This window comes from Pyxicephalus adspersus, chromosome 2, assembly GCF_032062135.1.
Source record: "Pyxicephalus adspersus chromosome 2, UCB_Pads_2.0, whole genome shotgun sequence".
In the NCBI taxonomy this organism is placed as follows: domain Eukaryota; kingdom Metazoa; phylum Chordata; class Amphibia; order Anura; family Pyxicephalidae; genus Pyxicephalus; species Pyxicephalus adspersus.
Window position 1 is genome coordinate 128,771,835 of NC_092859.1, and position 13,003 is coordinate 128,784,837.

Genomic DNA, 13,003 nt, shown 5'->3' on the forward strand with positions numbered 1-13,003 from the left:
AGTCTGTCATTTGCAATCCCTATTTAATGTACAGCGCTGCGTAATATGTTGGCGCTATATAAATCCTGTTTAATAATAATAATAATAATAATAACAGTTAATAGATTTTGTTCATTTTTTTTGTTTTTCATAAAAAACAATAGGATTGACAGGGATTAAGTGGCCATTTATTCATTTTAAACATCGGATCAAACTAAATGGTACCATGAAAATCTGATGGGTGTAATTATTTACATTGATTGTCCTATAACAGCTGGCACTCTTATTTCTTTTATCTCTAGTGCAGAGATGTGGGCAGGCCTACTAAATCATTCCTTACTATGCAGGACTAATGGTTGCCACTGGTTCAACTTTGCACACAATGGCATCAATGGGCCTTTCATCAGTGAAGCTGGGTGATCCAGCAAACCTGAAATTTATCTGGTCCAGGATTGAAAACATTTGCTAACAAATAAAAAATGACCTTGATCCATTCAATGATCCAATCCAGGATCACCCAGCTTCACTGATGAAAGTGTATCTTTTCCATCCTTGGAGAGCTTTATTAAATCAGGCCCAATAGGAAGGGTGACTTCAGGTCACCAGGTATTACCACTGGAACTGTCAGCAAGCAAGATTTAAGAACACAGGATTAGGTTAGAAATACTCTTTGTTACTATTTTTAATCTGAGGAATAGGGGGAGGGTGCGGGGGCTGGGTATGTTCAAACTTTGATTTTATTACACTGCATGCTGTAAATAAAAATTTGTTATGGCATTTGAACCATTTCTTTATAACAAAATTACTTTTCCAAGGTTGCACAATTGTAGGATAAATTCATACTCATACACTTTATTGCAAGCTTTTGGTATAACCTTTTCAAGCTCCTGAAATCTCTATGTTTCCAGATCATGCCTGGGTAGCATTGTTACATGATGGCCTTGCTGTCAAAATGACAACTGCCAAAAACTGTGGAGCTATGAGATTTATGGATTAATAAGAAATTAACAGGTATACTTCTTGAATTTACAGGAATTTACTGTATAAACATTTGTATCTTCAGAACATCCTAACCAAATGTATATGGGATAAAGAGCAATAGAATGACATACCATTACCATTTCAAAGTCACATAAGAGACAAACACTACACAAGGGGCTGTTGTTTCCCATATTAGGATATATCTAATATACACCACTACCTATCAAGGGTCAATCAGTGTAAAAAAAAAAAGGGGCTATCAGATACTCCACCGAGGGGGGGGGAAGGTAACCCAGAACAGTGGTCCCCAACCTTTTGGCGCTTTAAATTTACTAACTCCAGACTGCGCATGTGCCAGGAGCCGTGTGTCACGGAAGAAACTTCCCCCATAGTGATATCATGATGCCAGAACCCGCCCACTCCCCCGTTACAGGTCTGAGCCTGCGATCCGCACAGGAGACATGGTCCATGGCTCTTGCTGGTGTGCCCTCCCCAACGGGGTCCTTCTCCTGACCCTTCTGGGGGGCGCACTGGCCACAGCCGCCAACCATTAAAATTTTCTCGTGGACCACAACAAAACAGATTTGCTGGAAGGCCTCTCTGGTACTCTGGCCACACAGAAGTAGGATTGTTAATATCTTGGAACAAGCATATTTTTTAATAAGTTCCTGCACATTTGGGGTCCATATTGTCTACATTTTTGTCCATCCCTGGCTATTTCCAGCATTTGATATACCATAATGGGTGTTCTTCCAGGAAAGGTTGCACCTCCCACACCTAAGTGAGAGTGTAATACTCCACTGATTAAACTTTACCAGGCTAGTGATAAACCTTATGATGTTCAATTGATAAACGTTTTTCTACTATATGTATGGTGTAGAAAAAAGACAAGTTGACAGTATGCCCAAAGACTTTATTAGTAATACTGTGTCTATTGTCACTGAGCCACCGTGCAACACAGGTTCACATTCTACATTCCAAAAACATGCATTTAGGTTAATTGATTTCCCCCCAAAATTGGCCTTGGACTGTAATAAAGACATATGACTATGGTAGGGACATTAGATTGTGAGCGCCTCTGAGAACAGCTAGTGACATGACTATGAACTTTGTACTGCACTGCATAAAATGTTGGTGCTATATAAATACTGTATTATAATAATAATAATAATAATAATGAACTCATTGAATTAGAAAGTAAATCGATTGTTTTTGTATTATGACTTAACTTTAGCACGTCTTCTCCAGTAGTCTGCTTTAAGTAGAGGAACAAAGCATCATTTGGGTATTTCTATAAATACATAATTTTTTCCAGTAACTAACACAGGCAAATCAGATCATAGTGTATTTATAGTCATAGGGACAACATTGAGGACAGAGCAGATCTTTTGCTGGTGGAATGTTTCTGTTTTACTGCAAGGCTTGTTTTAAGCTCTTATCAGTGGTCCTTTGCATTTGTTTAACACTAAACGGTCTATTTATATAGCAGTGAATTTGACATTCTCAGAAACATTGCCTAGTGATGATTCAATTACTGCTGTTGAAACATGTAAACCTGGAAGATTCTCCACCAAAGAATGTTCATTGAAGGTTAGATTGGCAGCTTTAAAAGAAAATGAAGTTTCCTGATGATGATGTTTTGTGTTATATTCTTTGATCAAACCCCTGTAGAGGGGACCTCCTTTTAAAAATACTGGTTGCACTGCTGTCATACTGATCCTACAGCTTTAATGTGCTCTGGGTCAAGCAATGAATGTCACTCAGAAGATCATCATGGTTTTCTTTTTTTTTTCAATAGGAAGTTAGCCATGGGAGCCTATGTATTTCTCTCATGACAGGTTTGTTTATAACTTCTGCGCTGCCTCCTGATGGGATAAATGATCAGACATTGAAAGTGGTCTTTTATTTTTTCAGAAACAGAGATCGTAGCACCTTGGTACAATAAAGCAGAAATAAGATATTTAATCCAATACAGGAAATGCCAATGCTTTATTTTTAGAATAGCCATAAGACATATCTACACATGCTGGGAACTAGATAGACCATTCCATTGGTGGATTGCCTGTTGATGTAACCTCAAAACATGTTAGTTTAATGAAATATTAGGGAAATTGTTGTTATACTTACCCATAATTTTCCTTTCCTGGGAAATCCTCCTGACGGCGTACACATGGGTAATCCTGCCCACATTAACCCTCAGGTGACCACCTTTTCGCCAATAAAAAAAAACCCTTACTATTACCTCCCTGTTCCGTCCTAAGTCTTGCGACAGGACCAGAGGAGGTGGGTAATTACGCCGTCAGGAGGAGTTCCCAGGAAAGGAAAACTCATAAGAGAATAGGCATATTTAATTGTCTCTACGATCCAAAAAGAGATGATCCTTGCCGGGGCTGCTTGACCCCTCTTTGGTCCACTAGGAAACACAAACATATTGTCCATCTTTCTAAAACCTTTAGTTCATTGAACATACCTGGTGATTATCTGGACCATGTCTAACTTACTTGAGTCATCCTTTTCAGCCATTTCTTCATTCATTTGGTTCATTGATGGTAATACCACTTTCCAGTTTATGTGGAAAGCCGAGGACACCTTCGGAGAAAACTGTGGAGAAGGCCGCAAATACACCCCTTCCGATGAGACAGAATAATAAGACTCTCTAGTTGAGAGAGATTGCAATTCTGATACCCTGCGGGTGAATGTAATAGCCGTCAGGAACACCGCTTTCCATGTAAGTTTTTCTATTGAACAAACTTCTATTGGATGGAAGGGAGAGAGTAAAAGGGCTTTAAGCACTAACGATAAGTCCCAAGATGGGAATAAAGGCCTTACTGGCGGCCTGATTTTTACTGTTGGATCAGTGCATTTTCTGCCCACTTCATCAAAGTTAGGGCTGATAAGCCAGACACCTGTACCTTTATCATATTATAGCTAAGACCTTTCTTTAGTGCAAACTGCAAGAATTACAGTATTTGAGCTGCTGTTGGTTCTGTGGTAGAGAAACCTTTTTCATGAGACATTATTAGGAATCGTTTCCATATTTTGAAGTAGGTTTTGTTGGTTGTCGATTTCCTTGCCCTTAAGAGAATGTCTGATACTTTTCTCAGCAGACACACCTGCTAAATACCTCCTCTTTCAATAGAAAGGCATTCAGTTTCCAATGTAGGGGTTGAGGTTTGACCCAAGTTCCCTGCACCAGCATGTCCCTCTGATCTGGTAGAGGCCTAGGAGAAGACATCAGCATCTGAGTCATTAGGGCGAACTAGGGCCTTCTTGGCCAATATGGTAGTATAACTATTGCCAGGTTCGCTTCTGCCCTTTAGGAGGACCCTCAAAATCAATGGTATTGGTGGAAACACATACAGAAGAGGAAAGTTCCATCCGATAGAGAATGTATCTTGAGCCCATGCCTGTTTGCAGTGGAACCCCGTACAGAATCTTGGAAGCTAAGCGTTCTTGGGTAATGCCATCAAGTCTAATATTGGTGTTCCCCACTGTTGGAAAATTGGAAGTAGGTATTTTGGACCATTCTTTTAGATCTGGAAATGACCTGCTCAAAGCGTCTGCCAATTGGTTCTGTTTCCCTGGAAGGTATATTGCTGTCAGATCTAGTAAATGTCATTATGCCCAACCAAAGATCTTTGCTGATATCTTCAAATGTCGTTGGCTTCTTGGCCCTGATCCCAATGGGTCCCCAACCTGCTAGACTTGCATCCATCGTAATGGTTGTCCAACCTTCCTTCACCAGGGACACCCCTTTGGATAGATTCTGCACCGATGCCCACCATAACAGTTCTTCTGTACTGAAGCTGGAAGGGCAATGACCTGTTCCTTGGACTCTCAGTTCCATTGACTTGCAGAGTTCTCATGTGCCATTTGGCCCATGGTACCACCGCTATACATGCTGCCATGAATCCTAGCATTTTCATGCAACCTCTTGCCTTTATTCTTGGAGTTCTGCAGAATAGAAGTGCCCTTTATGTTAGGTGCTTGATCTTCTGCTGAGTCCTTCATGAGCTGATCCTTGGATTTTGCTAGCAATAGTATGTCATCCAAATAACAGTATAAACATACTCCCTGAAGCCTCAGATAAGCTGCCAGAGCCACAAACACTTTGGAAAATGTTCTCGGGCCCATAGCCAGGCCGAAGGGCAGACGTGAATTGGTAGTGAAAAACTCCTATGCTGAACCTTAAATATTTTTGAGCGATGGGAACATGTAGGTATGCATTTTCCAGATCGATCAAAATCATCCAGTTGTTCGGATGTATGACGGAGAGTATAGTCTGCAATGATTCCATCCAAATGACTTCACCTCCAGATATGCATTCAGGTCTCTCAAATCCATTAGTGGATGAAAATCCCCGAGGGTTTCTGCACCAGAAATAGTATGGAATAAAATCCTTTCCCCTGCTCTTGTAGTGGAACAGGTACTATTGCTTGAAATTTTGCCAGTTCTTGCACATACGCAATTATGGTTCTATTTTCTGACACTTTCGTTGAAGCAATGTCCTTCTGAAACTTGTTTGTGGGGGTTTCTGCGCAAACTCCATCTGGTATCCCTCGGATACTACTGACCTTACCCAGGCATCTATGATTCTTTGTTTCCATTGTCCCGCAAATTTTAAAAGATGGGCACCAACTTCCAATGCCTGGGTATAGCCATCTTCAGAATTGTTTGCTTGAAGACTTGGCTGGCTGTGCAACACCTGTTCTGGCTGGCCTCCGAAAGGACAACTGAGTTCCCTTTCATGGCTGCAGAGCGTATTCCTGGGACCGTATTCCCCTGAAACCTTGCCCACTTTCTTTGGATCCCCGATTGTGCCTCGCAAAAAGTTGTTGCTTCCGTTTTGGGGTTAACAGGCCCGATCTCCCGCCAGTTACCCTCTGGATTTATTCTTCCAGTGACTTTCCAAAGAGCAACTTCACCTCAAAGGGTATAGAACATGAAGATTGTTTCGACACCGAGTCGGCTACCCAATGTCTCAACCAAAGAGCCCTTCTTGCCGTTACAGAAAAAGCCATATTCTTTGCTGACAATCTGACCAGATCCAGTGATGCTTCCGCCAGAAAATCCGCTGTTAGCTTAATTTTCTCTAAACATATACTAATTGACAAATCTTCTGCTTCACCTTCTATGATGCCCCTGGACCTTTGCACCCAAGCCAATAAGGCTCCTGACACGAAGGTAAGTGCCACCGCAGGCCGGCTAGCTAATCCCGCAGCAGCATAAATCCTCTTGAGATCCCCTTCCAACTTTCTATCCATAGGGTCTCCATAAAGGTTTACCTAATTACCGAATTAGGAGCACCACATCCCTTACCAGGTGCTGCAATGGAGCATCCACAGCTGGATTAACATCAAAGACCTCTGATTCCCTTTCGCCCATAGGATACAATTTTGCGAATCTGTTCATAAAGGAGCATTTCTTATCAGGTTTTGCCCACTCTCCTTCAAAGAGCTGCTTTATCTCTTCCATGAAAGGAAAAGTTATACCTTCCTTTTTTAGTGACGGGAAATATCTTTTTCTCTTTGGAAGGGGCGGAGCTTCCAACTCCCACTGAAAGCCGTCTCTTATAGCAACTACAAACGAGTTGATTAATGAAAAGTCAAACTACATATTCTGATATATCCAAGCCTTGTGGTAAATCCCAATGTTTACCCACGTCCTCATGTGCCATAGCACTTGTGCCGATGGTAAGGTTCTTTAAACCCTACGCAATGACCTGATCAATATACCCCTTCATCTCCTTGGCCTCGGTCTCTCTGTCTCGACATGCCTTTTTAAGGCAAATTGCACACACCAATTTTGAAGGCAGGGCTTTAGCCCCACATGCCCAACAAGATTCATTGCCATCATGTGACCAGTCCGGAGTGGGAAGATGATCTTTCCCTACTCGCTCTATATAAGGGGGAGCTCGTCCCTGCCCCAAGTTCCTGTTTAGAGAACTGTCGGAAAGGGGTAGGAGAGGCCTTATGTCTTGTCTTTTTGAGGTGTTTCCTGCCAGGGCTTTAACCCCTATAATGAAGTAGCATATAAAATTGTGAATATTTAATTTAGGATGCATCTATTGCTACTCAAAAATGTTTACAATATTTCTACCTTACAAAGAAGAAGAAGATTTCCACCTATACATATGTTTTATATCACGTAGGCCACATCTCTTATCAAATCCAGAAAAAAAAAAGAATATACGGTGAAGAACACCAATTTTTGTAGCGGGATTTTTTTAGGCCAATATCAACAACATGCATTATAAAAAAAACAAATTTTTTAAATAATTTTTACATTACAAGGCTCATTTCCAATACATAAAACCACATAAAAACCATTATTAACCACAATAATCTCTCCTTTCTGAGTGTCCCTGTGAAGGATACATTCTGGGTAAATTCTCTACGTGTTTTGTGGAAATATCGGCTTTCTCAGGAAAGAGGAGATAGAATCTACAACCATAAAAAAAATTACATTATTATCATCATCAATTAAATTATTACTGCATTAACAGAAAATAATACATTAAGCTAAACATATTATACATCAATGTACCTGATGCTTGTGTTCTTAGCAACACTCTCTGTTACGATCATGCGCATGTTACGGTGCATGCGCAGTACCTTTACAACCCGGAAGTCTGTGGACTGGAGCTGCGTTCTCCATTGAAGGAATGCAGCTCCCTGAGAACAGAGAAGACGCCGGGGAAGAAGAAGAAGAAGAAGAAGGAGCCACCTCACCAGCGTCCGATGATTCTGGAGAAGGACGGAAAAAGAACAGGGAGGTAAGTGGAAGGGGGTTTTTTATTGGGGAAAAGGTGGTCCTGGGAGGGGTAATGTGGGCAGGATTACCCATGTTTATGCTATCAGGAGGAGGACCAGGAAAAAGACTTTAGGAACCCCCCCAAGTGTCACGGATAACAAGGAGGGGAGGGAAACAGAAAGGTTATACTCATGACTAGGCCTCCAATGGCTAGGGAAAAGGGAATGGTCACCCCTTACAGATACCCTAACCTAGCCCTAACTCCTAACAGTATGAGTATCCCCTGATGGTAGGAATACTCATACACAGGAACCCTGGCCCTACTAGCCCTGCATAGCCCTAGGACTAGTGACTGGCTTGAGACTACTGGTTCCTTCCCTTATGAAAGACCCTAATAAACAACAAAAGAACAACAAAACACCAAAAGTAATTCAACTTATCTTAATAGCAGATATAAAAGCAGGCACTCTGGATAGGGCAACACTCCAGCTCTTCACATCCCAGAAGTGAATATCAACCGCATAGCATGAAGTGTGAGGCCGGACTAAATGGAGGAGCAGTAATGACCAGCAGCTGCACCTGATGCAAGGGGAGTGGTCATTACAAACAACACAGAAACAAGTAAAAACAAAGAGACTGTCAGATAACCTCACCTGCAGCTTGTCTGACAGATCCTCTAACTTCAGTCACAGAAGGGACCATGACACCAAGACTGTAGTACTGGACAGTTTGCAGTTTTGCAGGCTTGGATCTCTGATGACTGCACTTTTCTGGCTGATTACATTGAAGTTGCAGAACAATGCAAAGTCGTACTCTGTGATTGATCAGAGGTTTATTTTAACAGCTTACACTCTGTACACCTAGCGGTACAGCTGCTTCTGCTGTCATTGTTGCCTCCATATTCCCCTTACTACAACTTATCTTCCTTGTGTAATGATTTTATTTACTAAACTACTGGTGATGGGCTTTCCAACAATGCCAGATCTCCTTATGGTTCTTAAATGGAATTTTGTATAGTTAGTATCCTGAGACCATAGGAAACCACCAGAATTTCTTCTTATTTTGCCTTAATGTTGTTTGGACTCAAATTAGGCTTTAATGGGTCTATATTAAAGGCATAATCAAGCAATACTTATTAGAAGTATTGGTGGAAAGGGGAATTAGATTGGTCTGTAATGATTTTGCTGTGGGGTCCTATACCATATGGTTATGCCCTTGAAAAAAATGACTTTAATGTACTGTAAATCTATTTCAAACAATAAAACCCTGATATTGTTTTACATGACCACTGTAGGCAAATTGGTTCTGCACAGGGGGCCACTGTTGGTTAAATCTGCCATTGCCTGGTGCAAAGCAACTGTAGTAAGTACACTAGGATGTTGGAGGAAACGTACTGTGCTTTATGTTACAGCTATTTATTTGTAGAGTGTTCAGATTTGATCAAAATAAGAAGTTTCCCACAGTTATTGTCACCCTCCTGCCCTATGCACTGACCTGGAAGTGCCCCTATGAAAACTATGCCTTGAATGGGATCCAAAATGTTTTGCAAATCTTTGTATTGAATGAATTATGGATTGTACATGACATTAAATTGACACCAACAGCTATTTGATTCAGTGTTGGAGAAAGTGAAGAAAGTTTCTTTTCAGTCTGTGTCCATGTTAAAGGGGAAGGGGGGGGGTTGCTTTTTCCTGTTGTGTCTGACAGATGTCAAATAGACAGGAAGTGGGAAACAATTTACCACTTCTCCATTCTGATTCTCATTCTTTCTTTTCTGTAAGTATTAAAAATAAAAAAATGTAAAATAAATATAAATTAAAATCAAGCCAATGATAAATTATTATTTAAAATTCGCACCCAATTTATGGAGCCTAGAGTTACTATAAGGTACAGAACAGAGAATGCACGCTTATACCTGATTGGTTGATTTATATAGCTGTCTAGTTATATATATATATATATATATATATATATATATATATATATATATATTGTGTGTTCTTTTCTTGTTAATACACCTGTTGCAAGAGAAGTATGGAAGTTGACACTGCTCCCCCTTTCTCCTGAAAATGTAAGCAGTCTACCTACTATTTTGGTGACAATATGGCATTAGAAGAAACACAAAGAATAACGATTTTTGATGGTTTTTGGACACCTTTTCCCTGTCCATGAGGTAAAATCATTTTATTAGTGTGTCATCATAACAGACAGGAGGAGAACCGTGTCTGTATTTATAATGAGACAACAAACCTGTGCTTGCCTCTACTGACCTCCTTGTAAAATGCTGATAGCCTGGCTGTCTCTTGCCTCAAAATGTTTGAAATCCCTGACCTAGAAGAATCAACCAGATAGAGAAGAAAGAGAGAAAAGTCAGGCCTCCTTATATACAATTCTGGTCCAGGTCAATAGTTGAGGAAGACATTGGACTGGCATATTAGCGAGCCGACTGGCACTTTCAAAAGTTTTTTTTTTTTTGTTCTATTGCTGTGTGTTTGCAGTCCAGTGTTGTACACATGCAATAGCATATTGATTTGCACTAAAGTGCATGGATGGCTTGACTCAAGAAGGTCATGGATCACAATGCATGAAAGTGAAATTGCCACCTAGACACACCATGGTGGGGTTAGAATCTTTGGCACCTAGCACTTATTCCTATATTCCAATATATTAAATAATGCTGATATAATTTTCTTAGAAAGTAATGTTAGCACCTAAATCAAGGGATCACAAATATGCAGATCTGCTATATCTCTGTATTGTGTTATCTCAGGCTTTGCATTAGGCACACACAGAATTTATGGCAGCCCATTCATTTCAATGCCAATGCATAACCATGCAGCAAAGATCAGACCTGCACCATGTTTCCAATGTAGATCACCACAATGCACAAACTGTACATTAAAATGTGCTGTGGTACACTGCAATGTGGATGTGAATCAGTGCACCATAAAACTATGTACTTCACTACGGTATGTGTGTTGTCTTGCATTGGGTAACATCCTCCTCTCTGTTATTTCATTATCCCAACTCTCTCCTCTACAATCCACTATGAATGCTGCAGCCAAACGTATCCAACCTTCCCATCGCTCCTTTCTGCTGCCTCTCTTTGTATTTCTCTTCATTGGCTTCCGTTTCACCTCAGAATCAACTTCAAGCTCCTGTGCTTTGCCTTCAAATCCATTCACAGCTCTTGTCCCTCTTACATTTCTGACCAGAAAGAAAAATACTCATCTACTACTGACTTCCTCACTCATAACCTCATCACACACATGGCTCCTTGACTTTTCTAGAGCTGCCCCAACTCTCTGGAATTGTCTCCCTTGTCCTATTCCCCTTGCTCCTACTTTCTGCTCATTTAAAAGAGCACTCAAAACCCATTTTTTCAAACTCCCTACCTGTCTTCTATTACTAGCCTCACTACTTCCCACCACTACTTCCCCCACCTCCTAGATTGTCAGCTCTTCGGGGCAGGGTCCTCTCCTCCTGTGTCACTGTCTGTATCTATCTGTCATTTGCAACCCCTGTTTATTGTACAGCGCTGCGTAATATGTTATATAGTTTAACAATAAGGCATTAAAATGTTTTTTTTTTTTCTCACAATGCTTAGATCTGAATGGGCCGATACATTGTTGCACTGTCCTTCCATTTCTTCCTGATACCCAAACACATATTACCAAAACATTTGATTTTAAAATTCTGTGTGATGCCTTCTGCAGCCATTACAAATAAAACATAACACATGGCATCACAGCAACCTACGTACATTTTATTACTCCCCATATTATTATTACACAGTATTTTTATAGCGCCATCATATTACGTAGCGCTGTACAAAGTCCATAGTCATGTCACTAGCTGTCCCTCAAAGAGGCTCACAATCTAATGTACCTACCATAGTCATATGTCATTATTGTAGTCTAAGGACAATTTTGGGGGAAGCCAATTCACCTAACTCCATATTTTCGGAATGTGGAGGAAACCGTGGGGAGAACCTACAAACTCCATGCAGATTATGTCCTGGCCATGATTCCAACCTGCACAGCTATAGCGGGGACCGGGCCTTTACATTGTCACAAGTCCCCCCATTGTGGTGTGCAGAATATGTCATACTAAATATCATTTATTATTATTAAAATTATTATTCCTATTTTCTGACACAAATGACACTTTACACTTATTTATATATGGAAGCAAATGCTGGGCTGGGAAGGCCCTGAGAATTTTATAGGAGAGTACAGGAGAAGGTGTGTAGCATTGTTGGTCTCACAATGTCACTATTCCCCGAAGTATGATGACATCACACAAGAGAACATGCAGTTCCTATGGATTACAATAATACATTGAGAAATTCCCTGGAGCGCTTCCCATGACGTCAGCCACAAAGCATGGGCGGGGATATGGGTGACAAACCACGCCTACTGGGTGGGTAAGAACATATGAGTGACAGGTCTTGGATACATGGTTAGCGTGACAGACCCCGCCTATATGTAAATGTATAATTAATCTAACTCTCAAGCTTTTAATTTCTCTTCCAATCAGAATGAGGCAGGACGTTATCACACTTCCTATCTATGCTAGGTTTTCATGAATGGAAGGCGTGGTCTGATATTAGCCAATCCGAGCTGGGGGGCGGGACGGTCACGCAGCCTAGCAGGGCTTTAAACAAAAGCTGGCAGTCATGCAGGCAGTGTGCCCGGATCGGAGCAGTGTGCAGTATCGCAGAGCGGACAGCTCCTGTCTGATTCCCGGACATTGCAGCGATCAGTGGATTGCCCTGGTGGGCGGTGTTTGTGCTGGGGCACATTTATATGGAGTGATCCGTCCTGTGTCCCCATCCTTTTAGTATGTCTGATCAGTGGCTGGAGGAGACCCGCTCCCTGTTGGAGGATTATCTCCAGCGCTGCCTCCGCAAGGACCGCCATCCTCCCCCCACACCCGTGGCGCAGACTCTCTGCAGGGTGTCAGAGGAGATGATCGATAGGAATCGCGAATTTTATGAATCGGTGGAGCGACTTCCAGGAGATTGCCGGACTACACTGGAGCAAGTGGCGGCGCAGCTTCCCCTGGAGGGGGGACTCAACTGGGGCCGGGTGGTTGGACTCATCGCCTTCGCTGGGGTCTTACTGCAGAGACCCGGGGAACACAAAGGGGCGACCCCCCAGGAACTGGCCGAGGTGCTGAGCAGATTCCTGGTGCAGGAGCACAGAGACTGGTTCCAGAAGAATGGAGCATGGGTAATGATCTCTATTACTGCTGGATTCATGCTTCTAGGCTGCACCTACATCCATTC

The 13,003-nt window shown here is 41.7% G+C and overlaps 1 protein-coding gene across 1 annotated transcript in view; it reads left to right on the forward strand.

Moving 5' to 3' along the window:
• Positions 1–12,388: 12,388 nt before the first annotated feature.
• BCL2L10 (BCL2 like 10) overlaps positions 12,389–13,003 on the forward strand; it is a 7,720-nt gene continuing 7,105 nt past the window's right edge. Inside the window, exon 1 of the mRNA XM_072402376.1 lies at positions 12,389–12,947. Coding sequence (XP_072258477.1) covers positions 12,558–12,947 — 390 coding nt within the window. The 5' untranslated portion in view covers positions 12,389–12,557. The remainder of the gene's footprint in view (positions 12,948–13,003) is intronic.